The sequence below is a fragment of the Sciurus vulgaris genome, assembly GCF_902686455.1.
Source record: "Sciurus vulgaris genome assembly, chromosome: 6".
NCBI lineage: Eukaryota > Metazoa > Chordata > Mammalia > Rodentia > Sciuridae > Sciurus > Sciurus vulgaris.
The window spans coordinates 69,685,390-69,709,817 of NC_136466.1; the positions used below are offsets into that span (position 1 = coordinate 69,685,390).

Genomic DNA, 24,428 nt, shown 5'->3' on the forward strand with positions numbered 1-24,428 from the left:
GGCACGCGGCGCAGCAGTAGCCAGAGAAGAAGACACACCATAGCAGCCATTAGAAGCAACCAGAGAAAAAGACACGCGGCGCAGCAGAAGCCAGAGAAGAAGACACGCCACAGCAGCCATTAGAAGCAGCCAGAGGGAAAAACACAGCAGCGAGTAGGGGCAGCTGCAGAAGGCAGATTGCGGAACGGAGAACTGAGAAGCATCACTAGAGGACCTTAGGTAGACACACCCTTAGTTCACAGGATGCAGGACTTTAAGGCGTGGCAGGCCTCTCTCCTTCTAAGCTCTAAGAAAAGCCTGTCTTTCAATCAAAGTTTCTCTCTTAAGCAAAGTTTCTTTCTCTCTGATAAGCGGGGTCTCTCTCTCCTCTCAAAGCAAGTAAACTTCATTTCCTCTATCCTCTATAAACAAGCAAGAAAGCAGTGCACCAAAGAGAAAGAATGTAAGTGCCTCAGTTTCCACTCCACCACCCATAAGACCCGTGCAAGTTGTTGCTGCAGGCGGTGACAAATATCCACAGATTTTTGGAACCGCAAAGAGCCAGCGACACAAAAGCACCCCAAAAATCTCTGCTGGCTTATCTCACATCCCAGCCCTGTGAATCAACAGCAGGCTAGATGAGATCTGAACTCATTATACCCCTCAAATGGTATGATCTGGACTGCCGAAGGCATAAAACGGACTGTTAAGGTCCCTTTTATGAGTTTAATTCTATGGACTTGCACATATTTGTTATTTCCATAGACCTCCTTAGCAACTACCCACCTAACACCGACCTATTAATTGTGCAGAATCAAGGCAGTCAGAATGTTTCCTAAATCAGCCCCTGCTCCAAGATGTTTTGAGCACCCTAGGAAACTTTACAAAAGTTGTGGCAGCAGTTTAAGTCACAGAGAAAATAACTTAACTGAGAACTTAACAGAGAAAATGACTTAACTAGTGATTATCTGCTTAACTAGTGATTATCTGCTCATTCATACCTCTCTATCTTATTACTTTTCAGGAAGAGATATTTATTATCCAAAAAGAAAATGTATTTGTTTAAAATTATCTGTACTTTTACTAATTAATACTATCCCAAGAAATAACAAAAGTGGATAATGAAATAACAATTACCATAAAGCAGTCCATCAAGTATCATGAATGGTAAACAATACTTACTCTTCCAGGAACCAAAGGGATGGTAGCTTCCGCCTTGGTTCTCTCTGCCTCATCATAACTGGGCAGCGTTGTAGCCACGTTGTAAGATGGGGGCTTTGGAAACCCAGACTCATCTTTGTAGTCAAAATAGGCTGCAGGAAAAGTCACCATTATCTGATGAGTAGCTGAATTAAAAGAATAAAAGGAGTTGCATTATGTGGCAAATAAAACCCATTCTATTCCTAAGAGTACATATAGAATAACAAAAAAACCCAAGACACTTAAAAATGAATGAAAGAGCTAGGCACAGTGGTGTACACCTATAATTCCAGCAGCTCAGGAGACTGAGGCAGAAGGATTGTGAGTGAGTTTGAAGTCACCCTCAGCAACTTAGCAAGGCTCTAAGCAACTTACCGAGAGACCCTGTCTCTAAATAAGATATAAAAAGGGCCGGGGATGTGGCTCAGTGGTTGAGTGCCCCTGGGGTTCAATCCCCAGTACCAAAAAAATAAAAATAAAAATAAAAAAGAATGTAAGAGACTATGGATAATTTTTAAATTTATTCACTTCTCAGTGCTTGGAAATCCAGACTCACTTTGCATCCTTATTTCCAACTACTTTTTTAAAAAAATTTTTTTTAGTCAGAGATGGACACAATACCTTTATTTATTTTTATGTGGTGCTGAGGCTTGAACCCAGTGCCTCACATGTACTAGGTGAGCACTCTACCATTGAGCCACAGCCCCAGACCCAGTCCCCCAACAGCTTTTCGAACACTATTTTAGACCATCATATAGGTTTTCAAAAGTCACTTAAGTTCAACAGTGGAATAAGGAAAACAGTTCAGCTAAAAATACTTCACATGTGTACGTAAATCTGTATTGGGGTTTCCTACTATTGTCAACTTGGAAGGAAAAAAAAGCCAAAGCTTAAAATTCATTTCTTATTTTGGTACTTTACTCTTTCACAAGATTTTCGGCCACATATTATTTTCTCTGGTATGCTTAAGCTAACTAATTCATTAACAGAACAATTACTTATCTCTATTAAAATTTTCATTTACTCTTTTTAACATTGCCATCTCCATTTCTCATAGTCCTCTATTATGAACAATTCAATACAATCAGAAAACATATATCTGTAAGTTAAATTTCTATATGATTCTTCAAAAAAATTTAAAAATTTGAAAAAATACTCCTATAGTTCAAATTTAACTTTTTCTTATGATTCACTTTCAAAATTCTTACTGTAATATGTTACTAAAACTGTCAACATAATGCACATCATTAATAAAAAGGGAAAAATATTCTAGTATCATGACACAGACAGATAACATATTTGATAAAACAAATATCCACTAAAACACTTAGTAAAACAGGAAAAAAACAAAAAACTTAATCTGGTCACAAATCTCTACCCCCCCGCCCCCAAATAAAACAGTGTAAACACCACAGTTAATGGTAAATTACTAAAAGCTTTCTTCTCTAAGATTATAGAATGAGACAAAAATACGCATTATCAACCACTTCTAACTAAATGTTTAAAAAGTACTAGACTGGCGCAACGAGGCAAGAAAATGAAACAAAAGATGTAAGAATTAGAAAGAAAAAAAAAACCCTGTCAATTACAGAGGCATTATAGCATATGCAGAATATCCAAAATAATCTGTAAACTATTAAAATATGTGAGCTTAGCAAAGTCTCTGAATATATAGTAATATAAATCACCAATCATATTTGTCTATACCAGCAACAAATGGAAAATGAGATCATAAAGGATCATTTACAACAGCATCAATATATTTCAAACACTTAAAAATAAATGGAATAAAAAGTGTGCAGGACTTCTATAATGAAAATTACAAAATATGGAGAGAAGTTAAAGACCTTAATAAATGGAGGAATAGATCATGTTCATAAACTGGAAGAAAACATTATAAAGACATTATTTCTCTTCAAACTAACCCACAAATACAGTGTAAAATTCTAAAATTCTAACAGGGCTTTTGTTTTTTCCAGTTTTATGGAAATTGACAAGCTGATTCTAAAATATACATGGAAACATAACATGTTAAGAACAGTCAAAGCAATTATAAAAAACAAAAAAAAAACTGAACAAACCCATATAGTGACACACACCTGTAATCCTAGCTACTGTGGAGGCTGAGGCAGGAGGATCACCAAGTACAAAGCCAGTATGGGCAACTTAGCAAACCCTATCTCAAAGTAAAAAATAAAAAGGGCTAGCAGTAGGAAAAAAAAAAAAAAACAAAAACAAAACTGGGAGGGGGCGCAGGGCTGGCACTGCAGCTCAGAACACTTGATAAGCATGCACACATGGCCCTGGGTTCAATTCCCAGTAATACAAAAATTTTAAAAACTTTAAAAGCTGAAGGACCTATAATCAGACATCAAGATCATAAAACTCTAAAGTTAAAACAGCAAGGTACACAAAAACAAATAAATCAAAGAACAGAATAGTGAGGCAAAAAAGAGATCCACACAAATATGGTCACCTAATTTATAATAAAGGTAATACTACAGAAGAGTAGAGAAAGATGGTCTATTCAATAAAGGTGCTGAGCCAACTAGATGTTCACATGGAAGAACAAATTAATCTTGACCATTACTTTATACTATATAGAGAAATCAACTGCAGAGGGAATACAGATCTAAATGTGAAAAGAAAAATAATAAAAACTTTTCAAAGAAAATATAGACTTGTGGTGGTACATGCCTGTAATCCCAGTAACTAGGGAGGCTGAGGTAGAAGGAGATCAAGTTCAATGCCAGGCTCAGCAACTTAATGAGACCCTGTCTCAAAATAAGAAACAGAAAGGACTAGGAATATAGCTCAGTACCCTGGGTTTAGTACCCAGTACCAAAAAAAGAAAAAAAAATTATGAAAATTAAAACTGCCATGTAGGGCTGGGGATATAGCTCAGTTGGTAGAGTGCCTGCCTCACAAGCACAAGGCCCTGGGTTCAATCCCCAGCACCGCAAAAAAAAAAAAAAAACTTGCCATGTAATCAATATAAGAGCTTACTTAAAAGAAAAAGAAAGCACTTACTTTGTTCTCCATCAAAGTAACTATTTAATGTACATGTACACAAAAAAATAAAAGCACATGCATGTACATTATAAACATTCCATATATAATTTCCTAGGCAATTTCTTTTTACTTTTAACCCAGTTATATAAAGACATATTACAAATTGAAACCTATAACTTTAAACTACTGGCATAGTCATTTTGAATACATTAATATAACTGATACCTACTTATTACCAAGTGAACACACAATCAAAGAACATTTTTCTCTATTTCAAAAGATTTCTTTTAAAAAATGCAATCCATCAATATGGGTGTCTCCTATAATGTTAAATTTTTATGAAAAGCTTAATGACAATGTTTCCAAGTTTATTTAGTATATTCAAAACAATAATTATCTAATACTTATTAAATACTCTAATAAAATATAAAATATAAAATAAAGTAGTATTAGGTTAAGTGAGTATTCCCCAACAATAAGTACATATCCCCTCCAGATTTTAATCTTTTTTTAAAATGGACTAAAAGGTATTCATAGTCAACATTCATCTCAAAAATAAGCAAGGCCCCTTCAATGAAAGAAAGGTCATGTTAAAGGTCTACTTTTTCCAAAAAGGAAAACTCTAGTTCAAAAATGATTAAAAGATTAATGTTCTTGTATAATTTACAATCTACATATTAAACACATTTTCCTGACACTTCATTTAATAGGAATTTAAAAGACAGAGAGAGGTAGGAAGTCCTCCCTCTCTGCTTCCTTTCTTCTATTTTCAAGGCCTGAATATTAAGCACTTTATCTTCTTTTTGGTAGCTGGGATTGAACCCAGGGGCACTTTATCATTGAGCCACATCCCCAGTCCTTTATTTTACTTCGTAAATTTTGAGATAGGGTCTCACTAAGTTACTTAGGGCCTTGTTAAATAATCAAGGCTGGCCTTGAACTTGTGGTCCTCCTGCCTCCGCCTTCTGAGTTGCTGGGATTATAGGCGTGCACTACTATGCCCTGGCTTCAAGGCCTGGGTGTTCAGATGAAATACTGCAAACCCCAAAGACTATATATTTAAAGACAGAGTTCATCAGGCCTGTATTCTAGAAACAGTCTACCTTTACTTTGGACCCAATCTTAAGAAGCTTTGCTATTTGCTGTTCAGGTCCATAGTAAAATAAACAAACACATGAGAAAGAGGTGAAGGGACCTCAAACTGGTGGCAACAAGACATATCATCTAACAATGGGGGGAAGGTGGGATCAAATATGGAGAACCTATTCTTTAATCACAAAGTTCTATAAATCTCAATGAAGTACATATATGAATATATCAGAATGAATTTCACTATTTTGCATAATGACTCTCCCCTTTAGTAAAAAAATAAAAAAAAAACTCAGTGAAGTCATCACTGTACTATAGAACAGGACATCTACGAGAAACTTTCTAATTGTAATCCCTAACCATACAGAAAAATTTAAACAAAGAGTACAAGATGTAAGTGAATAAGACACAAAGGTGTTTGAGAAAGAGTTCTATCTAAAGTGGTTTACAGTTTTACAACGCAGAAGACAGAAACTCGGATACTACTTAGGAAAAAAAAATTACATTCTAATGATTGGGAGAAGCTAAATGTAAAGAACTTTTATCATTAATAAAAAAGGAATCCTTAAAAAAAAAAAACTAAATTCTTATTGAGTTGGGTTTTTTAATGGGTGCATTTAAATGAAGAGCAGAATTTATGATCTGAAGAGAATAAAGGATGATGGCATTGTGATTTCTTTTCCAAGTCTTTATGTTCCAGCCTTAACTTGGTTCCACAAGATAACCTAGAAATTTTCCAAGTCTTGTATTAGTGCGATTGGTTTCAGGTGCTTACAAATAAAAGAATCATAACTAGTACAAGGTGACAGAAATACAAGGAGACTAACACAAGTTCAGAAACTGAAGTCAGAACAGAGATGAAACACTGAATGACCTGTTTCTTGTAACTATATAATGGCAACCTCAGAGCCAGAAATTATCAATCTCATATCAACTAACAACTGCCAAAACTGCTGTATTGAAATGAGGCTGTGTCTGAGCTCTGCACCATGAATGATGTCTCCATTCATCTACGGTATCTATCTTGGAAGAAGGCTGAATTCAGTCGTGGCACATGGGTCATCTGTATGCCACTCTACCATAGTTCTGTTTCAGAAAAGATGGAAGAGTTTCTATCAAAACTGGTCAACTTTGAGAAATTAGAGCAGAACTGGTATTCAGAAACTCTAGTTACCAAAAACCCTCAACTAATGACATTTTCTTTCTTCTCCCCCAACTCTTTCACACATACATAACAGATAATCTGGCATAAGATTAGAAGACTGAAAACGAAACAAAAAAAGTCTAAGCTATGAAGAACGAAATAGAATGAAAGAGCTGAAAGATTTCTATTTTTTTTTTTTTCATTAAGGATTTACTAGCATAAAAGACATTCAATACCAGTGTATTACTGCTTTTACAGGCTATACATAGGTACTAAGATCACAAAGGGCTAATGAAGAATTGGATTCTAAAATTGAAAGCGATTGCCCAATTCCTCAATTTCTACTTCCTTTAATTAAGAGTCAGCTGGAATAAAACTGAGCTCTATAAAAAAGCCACAATGAAATAGGTTTTTATCTGTTTTTTTTAGAATAGTAAAGTGAATTTTTTTCATCTTTGAGGCCAAGGACAACTTAAGGAAAACCAAGCAAAGGCAAATGCCAATAAACATAATACCAGACACGGTCTAAGTGTGTTTTTGAATTCGGTAATCACCTTGCCCCATTACCTACCTGCACTCTCTGCAGAGATGCTGCTGTAAGGTGGAGGAGCATCACCTGCAGCCTGTTCAGGTTCCCCAGGCTCTTCTTCATTCTGCAACTAAATAAAAATTTCAGATATTAAAGCACATATAAAACCAATTAGAGAGAAGAGAACCTGAAGATAAGAGTATCCTTTCTAGAAAGCTGGTGATGTGTTTCAAAAGCCTTAAATCATGCAAATCCTTTAAAAAAAAAAAAAAAAAATTTAAAAACGTAAAAAAAAAATTCCTACTCCCAGGAAATCATTCTATAGAATTGATCAAAGAGAAAAAGTTCGATAAAAATGTTATTGCAGCAAAAACTGGAAGCAGTCTAAATTCCAATCACAGAGGATTTATTACAGTACATTTTACAAAGGACTATTAGGCAGCCATAAGAAATAAAAATTTGACAACTTGGCCAGATATTCAAACTGTTGCATGAAAAAGAAAAAGCTAAATTTACCAAAGAGGATGCATCACATAATTTGTTTTTTTAAAGACAGATATAAACCAGGTATGTGGTGCATGCCTGTAATTCCAGCTTTGAGAGGCTGAGACAGGGGCATCCCAAGTTTGAGGCCAGACTGGGTAACTTAGTGAGGTACTGTCTCAAAATAATTTTTTTTTAAAGGTTTCAGGGTGTAGTTCAGCAAAAGACTGCTTAATATGTGCAAGGTCCTGGGTTCAATCCCCAGTAACACTCCCCCACCCCCGCCACACACACACACACATACACACAGAAGACTGATTCATTATGGAAAGAATATCTAGAATGATAGACATCTACAATTCAGCACTATTATCTCTAAGAAATGGAAGTATAGCAAATCTTTTTCTTTTTGTTTTTTATATATATATTCTATTTTTCTGAGTATCACTTATATAATTTTATAAAGTCAGAAAAATAATGTGTTAGGACAAACACAAATCAAGGGAATTCAAGATTTAACATTATATTCAGTTTACACACAGAAATTAAATCTTAAATAATTGAGATAGTTATGAAAACATAAAATTCTAAACTCTGGACATCTCCCTTTTTCCTATCTGAGCAACTTTTTCAATAGCCAAATTTTCTGTTAGGTTATTTTTATTTTACTTATATTTTGGGTGTTGGGGATGGAACTCTGGGTCTAGGGCATGCCAAGCACATGTTCTACTACCACTGAGCTAAATCCCTAGCCTTTCTTCAGTTATTTTAAATAACTCACAGTGAAAGTGTCTACCTGCTATTTCTGGTATGGACAGTCTACCCAAGTTACCATCATAGAAAAAAGACATCTCTTCTAATTTTTCTAGTGTAATCTGCAGTCCATATTTATTTAAAAGATGAACTGGCTAGAACTGGGAGCCAATATGTAAAGTACTAACAGAGTATTCATTGATATAACCAATTTAAGAGTCTGACCCTGGCTTCAGTGTCGTCATAATATGTAGAGCCAAATGAGGTACTTATAAAACACACACCACCTCTAATCCACACTGTTACAAACCCTTATCATAAATTAAGACAGAACAAGACCTAAGGTGTCATAATACGAAGAACTCCCTAATCCATTAAATTCCAAGTGACCATCTGAATCTCTAAGCCCCATGCTATTAAGAACCAGATCCCAACAAACTTTTCTGATTACTACTGCAAAGCATTCAACGTCAAATGAATTCTCATGCTATATTCTCATCAGTATATATCATCTGGGCAGATGTTTTGAGCCCTAGTAATCTAAATTGAAGGCACTCTCCAAATAACTGTATCGTAACCTGAGATTTTTTTTCTTATAAATGAAAGCGTAAGGGCAAAAGAGTTATAGGAAAGTCAAACTTTTATAGGATGCTAAATGGGTGAATTATTTGAGTAAAGTTCCTGGAACCATGGCTTACCTGCATTACTGGGTTTAATATAATCTGAAGCCCTAGCTCCCTCACTAACCACTCTTGTGCTAAGGGAAGATCACAAAAATCAGCAGCAAAAGTGTCAGCCATAAGATCAGAGGCAAAAACAAATTTTCAAAATGTTACCTTACTACAAAGCAACAAGGAATGTCCTTTAAGCCTTGCTTGATTTCTGACCTGTTTTATATTTCCTGAACTTGGTCAAAGTAATCATATTTCCTCTGTATAATTTAGGTTTCAGAAAGGAAACATGGCAATTCTAAGAAATACAGACGTTCAAAGAGTAAAGAGGTAAAGAGGTTTTACGTGTCATTATCTATAAGATAGGCTGTCAGTCTCCTAGCAACCTGGAAATGTGAAATTTGATCACCCGCCACTACAGTAACAGATAACAGAGCAAAGAAATTCCAACCTTCTCAGAAACCCCAATTTTCTCTTTGGTAAGGAAAAAAGAAACATTACCAGGTAAAGTTTTTGCTCCATTAAAACTATTACTTTAGAATCATGTAATAATATTTCCATCTGTAAGAAAGGAAAAACAAGCTCGACACAGTAGTACAAGTAATCCCAGTGACTTGGGAGATTGAAGCAGAAGGATCGCAAGTTCAAGGCCAGCTTCAGCAACTTAGTGAAACCCCATCTCAAAATAAAAAGTTAAAAGGACTAGGGGGAAAAAGGGGACTGGGGCAGATGCAGCCCAGTGGAAGAGCACCCCTAGGTTCAATAATCCCCAGCAACAAAAACACAAAGCAAAACAAGCAAGAAAAAAAAAAAAAAAAAAAAAAAACCACGTGACTATGGAGGCTCCACACACTGGGATGATTCCAAAACCTCACCTCACCTTCCCACTCTGGCTTATTTCTACAATGCTGATGGTAAGATTAAGAGTTACCAAGAAAGTGGATTTAAAATAAAACACTAAAGTGTGGGGGAAAAAAGAAGCAATCATCTTAAAAAAAAAAAAAAAAAGGCATTTAGTGATCGCTGTCATGTTCAATAATAACTTGCTGGACAATAAACTTTTTTTTTTTTTTTTTTTTTTTTTTTTAAGCAGGGATTGAACTCAGGGGTACTCAACCACTGAGCCACATCCCCAGCCCTATTTTGTATTTCATTTAGAGACAGGGTCTCACTCAGTTGCTTAATGACTTGCTAAATTACTGAGGCTGGCTTTGAACTCATGATCCTCCTGTCTCAGCCTCCACAGCCCCTGGATTACAGGCCAGCACCACCATGCCCAGCCCCCAAAATCTTAAAACATACATATTCTTACACTTTGGGAAATACAAGTCAGGCACTCCCTAAGAAAGGAGAGGGAATGTGCACTAAAACTAGAGTCGGCTATGAATTATTTACCTGGTTCCTTTTTTTTTTTTTTTTTTTTTTTTTAATGCTACTGGAGATTGAACCCAAGTGTAAGCTATATCCCCAGTCCTTTTGAGACACTCTTGTTAAATTGCTGAGGTTGGCCTTGAACTTGCCATCCTCGTGCTTCGGTCTCTCAAGTAGCTGGAATTACAGGTATATACCCCCTATCCTCAACTCAAAAATATATTTTTAAGATTCTCCTTTTCTATGTCTGGGAACATTCCCGTGCAGATCTCCCAGCCACATCCCGGAGGTCAAAGATCTTCAGGCTGTCTTCAGAGCACTGTGAGAATAAGTACCATTGAAACTTTGGGTTGCAACTGAAAAGGTTCAGTCTATTATATCAACTAGGGCAGTAGGAACCCACTCAAGTCCCATCTTGACTCTCATGGAATCTGGATTGTAGATGATCCTCCAAGAGGCCTAAAAGGAATAGGAATTTCTGCTCTCAGTGCACAGCACTGTTGGGTGACTGTGATAATAACTGTTGAGGACTGGATTCTTTTCATCATATTTTTGTTAAAATTCTGACCAATTTTACTTTTATTTAATTAATTACATTAATTTATTTACTGTGTTCCTGGGGCTTGAACATCTCTAGGACCTAGAGCATGCTAGGCAAGAGCTCTCTCTATCACTAAGCTAAACTTCAGCCTCTCTACTATGATTATGGCATTTTTTTTCCCAAACAGAACTATACAATTGCTTACACATAAAATTTAAAGTACTGAGTTTAATACAAAACTGCCTGTAACTACCTTTGTCTCTACCACTGAGAACAACCAATCATTTGAAAATTCAGATGGCCTTTCATTTTACTGCACTCTACACTATAACTTTCTTTTCTATGTTCCCACTCTAGATACATCATAATCTGCTGTTGTGCCTTCTGGCTTTCATCACTTTCAATCCCCCTGCCACACGCACACAGTACTAAGGGCACTCTAACACTGAGCTTCATCCTCAGACCTTTTTATTTTTATTTTAAGACAAAGTCTCATTTAGTTGTTCAGGTTGGCCTTGAACTTGGGATTCTCCTGCCTTAGCCTCAGTCTCTGGGATTACAAAACACACCACTATGCCCAGCTTTACTCTTAATTTTTAAAAAATACTTATTTACAAACAGATCCTACTATTTGTTCTCAAGATTAAGCCTGCAAATAAAATAAAGGATTCTACCCCTTCTCATCTTCTTCTGCATCCAACTACTATTGCTATTCAAAATAAATATGATCTTTTAAAGACTCTCCAAGAGCCAGGTGCAGTGGTATATGCCTATAGTCCTAACAACTCAGGAGGCTGAGGCTGGAGAATCATTTGAGCCCAAGAGATAGAGGCAATTTTGAGGCAATAATGAGATCCCATCTCAGAAGAAAAACATCTCTGGTACATAGCTCTAGTTCTAAAAGAAACAAACCTTTAACAAGTTTAAAGACACTTACACGACAGGTTTTAATTTGTATTTGAGTTCCCACCCCAGCAAGAAGGTTTCACTACCATCCTCCCATAAGAAGTTCTAAAGATGATCTTCAGTTTAGAAACAGGCTGTTTTTGAGCAACAGCAGAGCCAGGTTTAGGATTAGTGCTCAATAAGGGGCAACGATTTATAACTTCATCAAATGTCAGTACCTATAGGCACTTAAAAGTCATTCTTCAATTCTCTATATTAAAAGAATGGAAAAACAACAAAAAATCCTACTAAATAAAAGCTGGGCCCAGCAGTGCACATCTGTAATCCCAGCAACTAAGCAGGGGGAGGATCTCAAGTTTGAGGCCAGCCTGGTCAACAAGGGGAAACTCTATTTCAAAATTAAAAAAAAAAAGAGCTGGGGATGTAGTTTAGTTGTAGAGTACCTGCTTCCCATGTGCAAGGCCCTGGGTTCAAATGCCAGTACTACAAATCAAACAAACAACCCACCCCATAAATCATACACTCCAAGACAGGTACCAATACGTGTTGGTCAGTTTTTCATTGATGTAACCAAAACACCTGACAAGAACAAATTAGAGGAGAGAAGATTTATTTTGACTTATAGTTTCATATGTTCAGTTCATGGTTGGCTAGCTCCAAGACAGAAACATCACAGCAGAAGGATGTGGCAGAGAAAAAGCTGCTGAGGTCGTGGCAGTCAGGAAGGGATGGGAGAAGCACAGCAAAAAGATAAACCCTTCACAGTACACTACCACTGACCTATTTCCTTCAATTAAAGTCCTACCTCCCTAGTTCATTCAGCTATCCATGGACCAATCCCTAATGGCTCAGTGGTACAACACTTACCTAGTATACATAAGGCCCTGGGTTCAATCCTCAGTACTGCAAAATAAGTAAATAAATAATTCTTGCAAATTTCAAGTTCCTTCTTTAAGTTACTAACAATAAATCTGAGAAAATCCTGAGTCGATGCCTAAACTCTAGCTTTAAAAGTTAATTACCATTTTAAATTCTAATAAAATTTTTACCTTAAAATGCAATTTTTAAACCTTTCATTACCAACCTACTACTTCTGTATACTCTAAATCCTACCAAAGGAAACAGTATAATTACCAGGAAGTAACAATCACATTCCTTTAGATAAACAACTGAGTAAGAATTTTACTATTATTCAGAAATAGCTACAATGTTTGTGAGGAAGGTAAATTCTTTATTGTATTCTTTATTCTTTATTTTTTCTATAATGTAACTATAAATTGTGTCACTCTAACATCTCCAAATTCTTCCCATTCAAAAACATTTCTCTGAGGGCTGGGGAGATAGCTCAGTTGGTAGAGTGCTTGCCTTGCAAGCACAAGACCCTGGGTTCGATCCCCAGCACTGCAAAAAAAAAAAAAAAAAAAAAAAAAAAAAAAGTTCTCTGTTAAATGCTTTTCCCCCCTTTGAATGGAACCCAGGGCCTTGCCTGTGTTAGTCAAGTGCTCCACCACTGAGATTCAGCCCAATTGCTATAAATTAGGGGATGATATTCTAAATAATTCTGACAAAGAGAGACGCAACAATAAAAATAGCAACCCTATTTAAAAGTGGACAAAGAATCTGAATGGATATTTCTCCAAAGAGAATACACAAATGGTCAGTAGACACAAAATGCTCAACATCATTAAGTAATAAAGGAAATTCAAGTCAAAAAGTCATCATTTCACAAGAAAGCTAAATAAAAAACACTATAAAGATGTTGCTGCCTATGTGGAGAAAGTGGAACCTTAATATGCTGCTGGTGAGATGTAAATAGTGCAGCTGTTATAGAAAAGTTTGAGGGTTTCTCAAAAAAGTTAAACAGTTACAGTAAGATCCAGCAATTCTACTCCTAGGTGTGTGTGTGTGTGTGTGTATTTCAAGAGAAGTGAAAACACATGTTCACACAAAATCTTGCACATGAACATTCACAGCAGCATTATTCATAACAGTCAAAATGCTTGTCAATTTATCAAAGAATAAATAATATGTGGTACATTTCATTTATTTAGTCAAAAAAGTACAAACTACTGACACATGCTATGACACGAATGAACCTTGAAAACATTATATTAAGAGAAAGAAATCACTAGTAAAAGACCATATGTCATACTCTTCCATTTATATAACATCTTTCAAAAAGGCAAAAATACATAAAGATCAAAGGTTGCCAGAGGTTGAGGGAGGAGAGTAGGAGGAGTAGCAAAGTGAGTTTCTTTTGGGGGTCATTCCAGCCCTTTTTAAAATATTTTTATTTGAGACAGGGTCTTGCTAAGTTGCTGAGGCTGGTCTCAAATTAATGATGCTCCTGCTTCAGCCTCCCTAGTCATTGGGATTACAGGTGTTTGTAATTACAACACCCAGAAGGGGTGATAAAAAATGTTTTGAGAGCTGGGTGCTCTCAGCTGTTATCTGCTTATTGGGTAGTCTGAGGCAAAAGGATCAAGAGTTCTAGGCAACATAGTGAGATCCTGATTAAAAAGAAAAAAGCTTTTAAATTAGACAGCTATAATAACTGTATAACCTTGTGGATATAACAAAAAACACTCAACTGTACATGCTTTTCTATTTATTTATTTATTTGAACCAGAGATTGAACCCAGGTCCTCCCACATACTAGGCAAGTACTCTCTACTACTGAGCTACATGCCCAGTTCTTTCTTTCCACCTTTGTTTTTTTTTTTTTTTTTTAATTTCAAAACAAGGTCTCCCTAAATTGCCCAGGATGGCTTCAAACTTGTGATCTGCCTCAGCCTTCTGAGTAGCTGGGATTACAGGCATGCCCCACCACATCTGGCTAACTGTATGCTTCTCTTTTGGTGGTACTAAGGATCAAACCCAGGGGCACTTTACCACTGAGCTACATCCCCAGCCTGTTTTATTTTTTATTTTGAGACAGGGTCTCACTAAGTTGTTTGGGGCCTCACTAAATTGTTGAACTTAAACTTTCAATCCTGCCTCAGCCTCCCAAATTGGCACCACACCAGGCCCAGTTAACAGGCACACACCACCATACCATGCCCAGTTAACTTTACACTTTAAAAGAATATTTCAGAGCTGGGGATGTAGCTATGCTACATGTAGAATACTTTTATGGTATGTGAACTTTATCCCCCCAAAACAGGATAAGAGTATCTCCTAATTTTGAAAAAGGAAAACTATATTATATAAATTTTATTTAAACAAAACCCAAAATTACTCCAAATCATGATCTCTCACTAAGTCAGTGACTATTCCCCTCAACAAAAAGGAAAGGATTCTGATCCCATCAACATCCTCAAACCTAGCTGGTGAAATGGCACATGCCTGTAATCCCAGTTATTTGAGTGGCTAAGGCAGAAGGATCACAAGTTCAAGGGCAGCCTGTCTCAAAATAAAAGATAAAAAGGGCTGTGGATCTCGTTCAGTGGTAGAGTACCCCTGGGTTCAACTCCCAGTACTGAGGTAAAAAGTACACTGGACTTAGACTATTCCTAACTGTATCACTCATGTCAGAAAGAAAAGATATATACAAATTTTCTTAATGCCAAAATGAAAACAATTAAAAATTAAATTCACCTAAACAGGAAAATCAAGTAATTAGAATGATTTTAAAATCAATACAATGGATGAAGAAAATAATATTGTAGTAAATCCCCTTAGAAAGCCCATTAGTTTGTAAAACTTTCTATTTAAATATTTTTGTGGTTGTTACTGTTAACATAAATACAACTGATGAACATTTGGTTTGGCAGGAGAGAAGATATTCTCAGTATTTATATAAGTCCTTAGAAATGAGAGAGCAAATCCTGTGAACTATGATTATCATTCTGATTGTTTTACTTAACCCTCTATTCCTTTAGGTTCAAATTAACAAGAAAGAAAAGAAGGTGGCAACGCAGTAGGCACGCAACTCCTCCAACCTCAACTTTCCTTAGCCAAGGCTCTTGGAGAAATTACCCCACATCCATGAAGACACTAAATTAGTCAATTATGGCTAATGTAGCACTGAGATTTTTGAGCAGCATCATAAATTTGTTAACCTGCCAACCCTTGGGATCTGTATCCAAATATTTCTACCACTGATGGCTCCACCAAGATAACATCAACCAAATGGTCCCCAGTATTTCCTGGCACACAGCTTCAGTAAAACCTGTAGTCAAGAACCTTCGAGGTTAATGGTTTGACCTCAGTGGGTCATGACTTCACAAAAACTGAGGAAATAAGGAAAGACACTTGTTGGATGTTTTAAATAGGAAATAGCAGATCTCTCTGCCACTGAACATAGTATCTTTTAAGTAACAACATTCAAGCTAATAACCAGTCCGTGTCCTTGCCAGTCCTGTCCTTGGTTATGTTCTGAATCCTATACCCTTTCTAGTTGTTTCAATAAAACACACACACTTAATTCAGAACTCCAGGGTACTTGGAAAAAAATTAAGTCCTAAAGCAAGAAAGGTCCAAATGGAGATTAGTCACCTAGTTTGTTTCCCTGAATTTGACAAGACAGCAGAAACTATACATCTTTTGTTTACAGAGTAAATAATATTAAAAATAGTAGGTACAATTATCACTTTAAATAATTTATATAAAATTCAGTCCATAAAGTAAAGGTGAAGTTGGTAAATACAATCCATTTTTTAAAACTCTATAAAATTTTCAACTATGATACTTTAAAGCTCTAAAACAGAAACATGAAAGCAAACCAAGCTCCTAAGTAGTCACCATTTAAAATGATATATAAACAGCCTGTTTTTGGAAAAAGAAATTTTCTCAACACAGCACGAACTACAGTTGGCATTTATTCAAGAATTCTTTGATTTCAAGAACAATATTAAAAATTGTTTGTTGCTACTTATAAACTCAAATTAGAGCTAAAATGATTCTAGGCTTGGTTTATAGAACATTTCTAGCCTCCAATAATATTTTACACATGGATAGCTGGGTGAGATGGTGCACACCTGTAATCCAAGCTACCTGGAAGACTGGAATAGGAGTATCACTGGTTAGCTTGAACAGCTCAGTAAGATCCTCCCTCAAAATAAAAAATAAAAACGGTTGTGGGTGTAGCTCAGTGGTAGAGCACTTGCCTAGCATGCATAGAGCCCTGGGTTCAATACCCTGCATACACACAAAAGAAAGTTTTTAAGGATGTTCAAAGAAACACTATTCATAAAACTAGAAAACACTCAAGTGCCTATCAATAGTAGAATGGGTAACTAAATTGTATTAACTTCACACAGTACAATACTATCCAATGATATAAATGAATAAATTATAAATACATACAAACATAATGTTGAACAAACTAAGTCAGACATAAAAGAATATAAATATAATTATATTTACAAAAAGATTTAAAAAAAAAAAAAAAGACAAACCTAAAACACCAGTAAGTGGTTACCCTAAAGAAGTGGGTAACTAGAGGAGCTCTCAGAGGGGTGATAATGCTGTTTCTTGACCTAAATACTAATTAAATGTGCATGTTCAGTATGTAAAAGTTTACGTTCCACATTTATAGTATGTGTGTTTCTGTATTTCACAAACAATTCAGAGGGCAAAAAGGAGATTATCAGAGGATTAGCAACATAAACTATGAGCCTTCTGCCAACAGGAACCTTGGCATGGTTTATTGGTGCATTCACCCCCAGCACTTAACATCAAGCAGCACATCACAGATACGTAACTAGCACTTATTGGCCAAAAGAGGCATGGAGATACATACAGTTCTACCAAAAACCTACCCAAAAAAGTGGCTTAGACTGGGCTTGGCAGTGGCTCAGGAGGCTGAAGCAGGAGGATCTCAAATTCAAAGCCAGCCTCAGCAACTGAGACCCTGTCTCCAAATAAAAAATAAAATGGGCTAGGGATAAGCGCCTCTGTTAATCCCTGGTAGGTAGGTAGGTAGGAAGGAAGGAAGGAACAAAGGAAGGAAGGGAGGGAGGGAGGGAGGGAGGGAGGGAGGAAAAGAAAAGGAGAGAAAAAGACATCTCCAATCTTTATCTCTTTAAAAAATAAGAAACATACAACATTGAATATTCAACCTATAACACTTAGCATAGCATACTATGTTCAAATAGTTTTTGTGGCCTAATTAAAGAAAAGATGGTATTTTGATCACACTAAAATTTCTAAAATGTTTTTCCTTGTAAAAACAACCAGCTGGTATAACCAACAAATAGAGTATTATACATTGAAAAAACAGTAAAATCAAACGTACAGACACTGAAAGACAAACAGAGCCTAGGACCCAAATACAAACACTGACTGCAGCCTGTGCTACCAGAGCTAGCCCTCAAGCTGAGAAGTTATGCTTGCTTATTAATTTGGCATAGAGTACACTCGGGCAGAAATAATGGGTGAAAAAAGGTCCACCTTGACTCGGGCCTGGTTGTGAGGTCCTCTTCTCTGGCAACAACTGTTAGAAGCAAGAAATGGATGCAGACATCATTTAATACCTTTTCCACTATCCTATTATCACAGAATATTTCATTTTTTAAGTGCTTAACTGCTAGATTAATTCAACCCTACTCAAAAAATGTGCCAGGCCTTGACTGATGTCGGTTTGGCCAATGGTGAATGTGGCTGATGTTTTTGACCTCACAACTCTGCAGTTTAGCAAATAAAAAAGACAAAGTAGTTAATAATAATAATGAAGATTAAACACACACATTTGCCATTAATCCCTTCCAAAACCCTCTTAAATGAGACATTAGTAAAATGTTGTTCACTTAAAAGCAAATATCTACAAAGATAAGCAATAGGAGAGGAAAGAGCAATAAAATCCTGAAAGTCAGAAGTAGGAAGGACAAGTGGTAACTGACTCATGAGACCCAAGAAAGCAGAATTCTAGAACCAGGAAGCAGAAAAACAACCTGTTTGCACCCAAAAAAGCTCAGAAATCGGTGGCACCAGACACCAGTTAAGTAGGAGTGAAAAAGGGATTTAAAAACAGGAAGTTTAGAGGAGTAATTAAGCATATATAGCTCCCAGGATTCTCATTAGAAGACTACAGAGATTTATTCTCAGAAGACCGTAAAGCTGAGAGATCTGGACTGAAGACGTCAGAGTTGAAGGGAAAGGATAACTATGGAAAAGAGTGAAAGATTTGTGCACTAAATGCTGAGAGCTCCCATCCTTCTTCTTCCAGTCACCTCCCAGGTTGCTAGCAGCCACATATATTCTCTGGGGGAACTGACCAGTCCCCCAGAGTCCATTAGAAAAGACCCAAAGACAACAACACTCAGAACAGTCTAGCTGGGTCACACTATGGCATAGGCCACAGTGAGAAGCTCCATCAAACAAAATGAGCTTCTAAACTGCTTTACTGCTGCAGCACTCTGTTTATGTGCAGTCAAGGATTACCAGTGAAAGTTTCTAACATAAAGGGTTCATAAAGGATCAGTGCAAAGGGAAGAGAGCAATGTGGAATGAACAACTACAAAGGCAAATGGAAACTTAAATAAGGGGAAAAAGGAGCTAGGAGTGTAGCTCAGTGGAAAAGCGTGTTCTAATTAGCATGCATGAGGTCCAGGATTCAATGCCCAGCAATAAAAAAAAAAAAAGAGAAAGAAAAAACTCACTAGAGAAAACCCTCAGTAATCTCAGAGAACTAAGACAGAAAAAATTAGAATATTAAAACAAGGACAGTGTGCTATTTAAAACAGGAAGGGAAATAAGATGTTTTCAAAAATTAAAAATTATAACAATTTATCAATGAATTAGAAGATAAAATTAAGAAACTCTCACATGAGAGAAAAAACAGATGGGAGATATAGGAAAAGGAAAAAAAGATGACAGGTATGAGAAAAGGGAAAAAAAGAAAATAATAATAATAAAAATAAAGAATCAGGTGTGGCAGCCCACAATCATAATCCCAGTGACTCAGAAGGGTAAGGCAGGAAGATCACAGGATCAAGGCCAGGCCTCAGCAACTGAGTGAGACTCTATCTCAAAATACAAAATAGAGGGAGCTGGGGGATACAGCTCAGTAGCAAATCACTAATGGGCTTAATCCCCAGGACCAAAAGGGAAAAAAAGAAAACCCAAGATTCAAATAAAGCCAAAGAGAGAATTCGGGGGGAGAGGGGGTGGATCAAGTGGGGATGGTGGTACATGCCTATAATCTCAGCTACTGGGGAAGCTGAGGCAGGAGGACTGCAGTTCAAGGCCAGTCTGGGTCTACTGGGTAAGCCTCAGCAGCTTACTAAGACCCTGTCTCAAAATAAAAAGGGTTGGGGGGGTATAGCTCAGTGGTCGGGAGTTTGCTTAGCATTGTCTGGATCCAACCTCTTGTATTGCAAGAAGAAAAAAAAGACCCAAGAAACAAAAATAAAAAACTCATCTACAAAGAAATTTGCAAAATCAATACAATGCTGTCTGTGTGGATCAAAGCCATCAGTTTCTACACACAAAAACAATTATGCACCAGGCTTAGTGTCACATGCCTGCTAATCCCAGGAATTTGAGAGGCTGAGGCTAGAGGACAGCAAGCCCAAAGATAGCCTCAGCAACTGAGTGAGACCCTATCTCCCAAAAATCAAACCAGAACAAAACCAATCAATTGGGCTAGGAACGTGGCTCAGTAGTAGAGTGTCTGCCTGGCCTGCACAAGGCCCTGGATTTGATCCTCAGCACCACATAACACACACACACACAATCAATTAAAAGACTGGAAGGAGCCATCAAAACAAAATTAATCCAACTATTTTCATTTCACAAAGGAAAACAAGGTTACAAAGAGGAAATGTTCTTGTCCACAGTCACATAGCTACTTAAGTCATGGCAGAAAGTGGACTAGTACAAATTAAATGTTTTAATAGACCTTCTATGTTCTCCTCAGTTGGGTCCTACTTACATAGAGCCAGTGTGAACCTTCCAAGTACATAAGTCTTCATTACAAGCTTCAAAAACCAGATGTAGCTCACAGGTAGAACATGTGCTTAGCAGGTGCAAGGCCCTGGATTCAAAGTCCAGCACCAAAAGGGAAAGACAGGGTTAGAGAGGCAAAATATTATATGAAAAGCCTGACTTCTAGATAATAATGCACTAAAAAACAAAGCTTCAAAAAAGACCAGCTCATTCCCTAGTTCACAAAATTTCATCAAAATTTCATAAGGGCAAGGCTGGGGATTTAGCTCAGTGGTATAGTGCCTGCCCAGCAGGCATGAGGTCCTCAGTTCAATCCCTAGCACCACAAAAAAATTAATCAATTAATTAATTAATTAATTAAAAATTTAAGGGCAAAGTAAAAAAGTTTTTGAAGATTAAAAAAAAATCATACCATTTTTCTTAAGATGTACCTTTTAAAAAGCAGGGGAGCTGGACTTGGTGGTGTATGCCTGTAATTACAGTGACTCAGGAGGCTAAGGCAGGAGGATTTAGAGTTCAAAGCCAGCCGCAGCAACAGTGAGGCACTAAGCAACTCAGTGAGACCCTGTCCCTAAATAAAATACAAAATAGGGCTGGGGATGTGGCTCAGTGGCCGAGTGCCCATAAGTTCAATTCCTTGTACCCTCCCCCAGCACCCCCCCCCCCCAAAATAAAGCAGGGGAAAAAAGGATACTGTCAAAACTTATAGAACTTTACAGCAGAGTGAACTTAATGTACGTAAATGTTAAAAATTGACTTAGGTGACCAGGAGGACCCAAAATAGTATGTAGAATGTGAGAAAACTATTTAAATGTATGAAAGAATCTAATCAAAAGTATGAGTGAAAAGGCTGAGCTAAGTAACTCTGGAAATGAGTAGTCTGCAACTGAATATATATCCTGTCCTCTAGTGAATAAAACTGCTTTCCCACATGGGCATGAGCTAACAAGTCCAATGCTCACTACACATGCATATCACAACTGAAGAACTAAGTAAATGGATGCCAGATGGTGGGAGCCCAATATCTCGTGGTTAGGGAGTTTACAAGGGAAGTAGGCTAGATTGATCCTGTGGTAATGGATTAGAGTGAAGATATTAGTATGAACTTATATTTAGCTTCATATAGACAGATGATTACATATAGAAATATTTATAAGACTGGGGTATAGTTCAATGGTAGAGTGCATGCTGAGCATGCTCCAGGCCCTTGGTTCAATCTCCAACACTAAAAAAAAAAAAAAAAAAAAAAAGCAAAGAAATATTTATAGATGGGTATACCCACAGGATAATATATACATATATATTTTCTTGCTTTGTTAATTTAGAAGGTCTAGAAGAAACAACAGCCTAATAGAAAGGAATGTAGAACTGGATTCTAATATTATTCCCCAATAAAAGCAATTTTCCTTGGAGAAATGTCCAATTCTAGGAAGATGAGGAAATACATAAGATGAGTCCGGTACCAAAAAGCAAAAGAGTATTTTTAAAACAACAACAACAAATAAACAAAGCCACAATGATGGTCCTCACTTGTCAAGGGGGCACAGGTACCATCTCAAGGAGTTCCTGCTGACCAAAGCTGAAGTAATTCTAGTGACAAAATAAAGTGCTACTGAATTATGACCTAAAACAATTATAAATATTTATGAGTACATATGGATATAAATTTTTATGAATCTATACAGATATAAACCAAAATTAAGAGAAAGTACATAGAAATTAGAGAAAAAACAAACATTTCTGCATTATTTATGTAAATACCCTGTCTTTTGTGTTAAGTCCCCACTCCTTATGTACAGGCTGTTGCATACTGACTTCCTCCCAAACAGTACAGTATGGGAAGAGGGAAAAAGAGTATGTTATAGGAGAGAAACCTGACAAATATTACAATAGTAATAAGTCATGTTGACAGCATGTGTTTTGGTCAGTTTTTTTTTTGTTTTTTTTTTTTTTTTTTTTTTTGTTGCTGTGATTAAAAGACTGATGAGAGCAATCTTAGAGGAGGAAAAGTTTATTTGGGGGCTCATGGTTTCAGAGGTCTCAGTATACAGAAGCCAGCTCCATTGCTCGGGGCTCAAGGTGAGGCAGAACATTATGACAAAAGAGTGTGGTAGAGAGAAGCAGCTCACATGATGATCGGAAAGGAGAGACAGACTAAGCTTAGCCCATCAATATATACCCCAAAGGCACACCCCCAGTGACTCACCTCCTCCAGCCACAGTCTCCCAGCCTGCATTTACCACTCGGTTAATCTCTGTCAGGGAATTAATCCACTGATTGGGTTAAAGTTCTCATAATCCAATCATTTTACCTTTAAGAACTTATGTATGAAGGAGGTACAAGTAAAGTCATGTGGAACTTCAGAGAAGCCAGAGATTATTTCTAGTTTCACCTTTAACCTTTTTGCACCTCTCACATGAGCTTTTGGGGGACACCCAACATCTAAACAATAACAGCATGTATTCTTGATATGATGTGATGAGATTGGCACTTTACCTTTGTGATCTTATTTCCCAAAACCTACGACCCAAGTCTTACAATAAGGAAAACATCAAAAGAATCTAAATTTAGGTATACTTTACAAATATCTAAACTGTATTACTTAAAACTGTCTAGCTCATCAAAAACAAAAAGTTTGACTATCATAGTCAAGTTCATGAGGACTAAATGTAATGTACTAGATGGGATCCTGGAAAAGAAAAAGAACATTAGGTAAAAAACCTAGATATGAGCCAGGCACAGTGGTACATACCTATAATCCCAGCTATTCAGAAGGCTGACAGGAGGATTACAAATTTGAGGTCAACCTGTGAAATTTAGGGGTACTTTGTCTCAAAATAAAAAGTACAAAAGCGGGGCAAGAGACGTAGTTCAATGGTAGATTGCCCCTGGGTTCAATCCCCGGTACTGCAAATAAATAAATAATCTATCAATATTTGATCATTAATCATGAAAATTTTATCATACTAATGTAAAATGTTAACAGAAGAAACTGGGTGTGGGACTATGGAAACTCAATATTGTCTTCTCAGTGTTTCTGTTAACATAAAAATTCTCCAAAAAGCACATTTAAAAATATGAACTAGGTCTGGATGTGATAATGCACACCTGTAATCCCAACTATTCAGGAGGTTAAAGCAGGAGAATCACAAAGTTAAGGAATAACTGGAGCAACTTAGCAAGATTTAGTCCCAAAATAAAACAAAAAGGACTAAGGATGTTGCTCAGTGTTAAAAGTATGTGAAATGTCTGGGTTCAAGTCTCAGTGCCATCAAAAAGAAAAACAAAAAAAGAAAAAGGGCTGAGGGTGTAACTCAGTGGTAAAATGAATGCTTAGCAGCCCAAGGCCCTGGGTCTAATATCCAGTACACGTGTGTGTGCACACACACGTGCACGCAAATAAAAAATAAAAATTTTTGAACAGCAAAGGAAAAGGTAAGAAAGCCTAAAGTATGCACACCAAACTTGAGCAGTTACACTTCTGGAGAAAGACCAGAAGAAAAAGGAAAACCAAGTTTTCCTTTATCAATTTACTGTTTGAATTCAGCATTTGAAGAATGTATCTATGTATTATTGTATAACAGGAAGAGTTTTTATTTCTTCTTCTTCTTCTTCATCTTCTTCTTATTATTATTACTATACATGTGAAAGGAACTGCTATAAGCACTAAGAAAATACTTCACTACAAATATTGTTAAACTTGACTGGTAAAAGTAGTATTTGGGACCTTTAATATAAACTATGTTATTCAGAAAAATAAGAGTTAGCCTAATTTTAACAGCAGAATGTGTTAAGTGGTGTCTGACAACACTTGCTTTGTATGACTACACTTGAAGTTAATAATACATACTGTATTTCTAC

At 36.6% G+C, this 24,428-nt stretch overlaps 1 protein-coding gene across 2 annotated transcripts in view; it reads right to left on the minus strand.

The window, feature by feature from the left end:
• Nucleotides 1-24,428, minus strand: part of NDFIP1 (Nedd4 family interacting protein 1) — a 51,707-nt gene that overhangs the window by 20,427 nt on the left and 6,852 nt on the right. The window contains exons 2-3 of one of the 2 annotated variants that reach the window (XM_079146099.1): nt 6,996-7,083; nt 1,162-1,325 (exon numbers count right to left, since the gene is read on the minus strand). In XM_079146099.1, coding sequence (XP_079002225.1) covers nt 1,162-1,325; nt 6,996-7,083 — 252 coding nt within the window. The remainder of the gene's footprint in view (nt 1-1,161; nt 1,326-6,995; nt 7,084-24,428) is intronic. The other variant, XM_079146100.1, reaches the window with a different exon arrangement.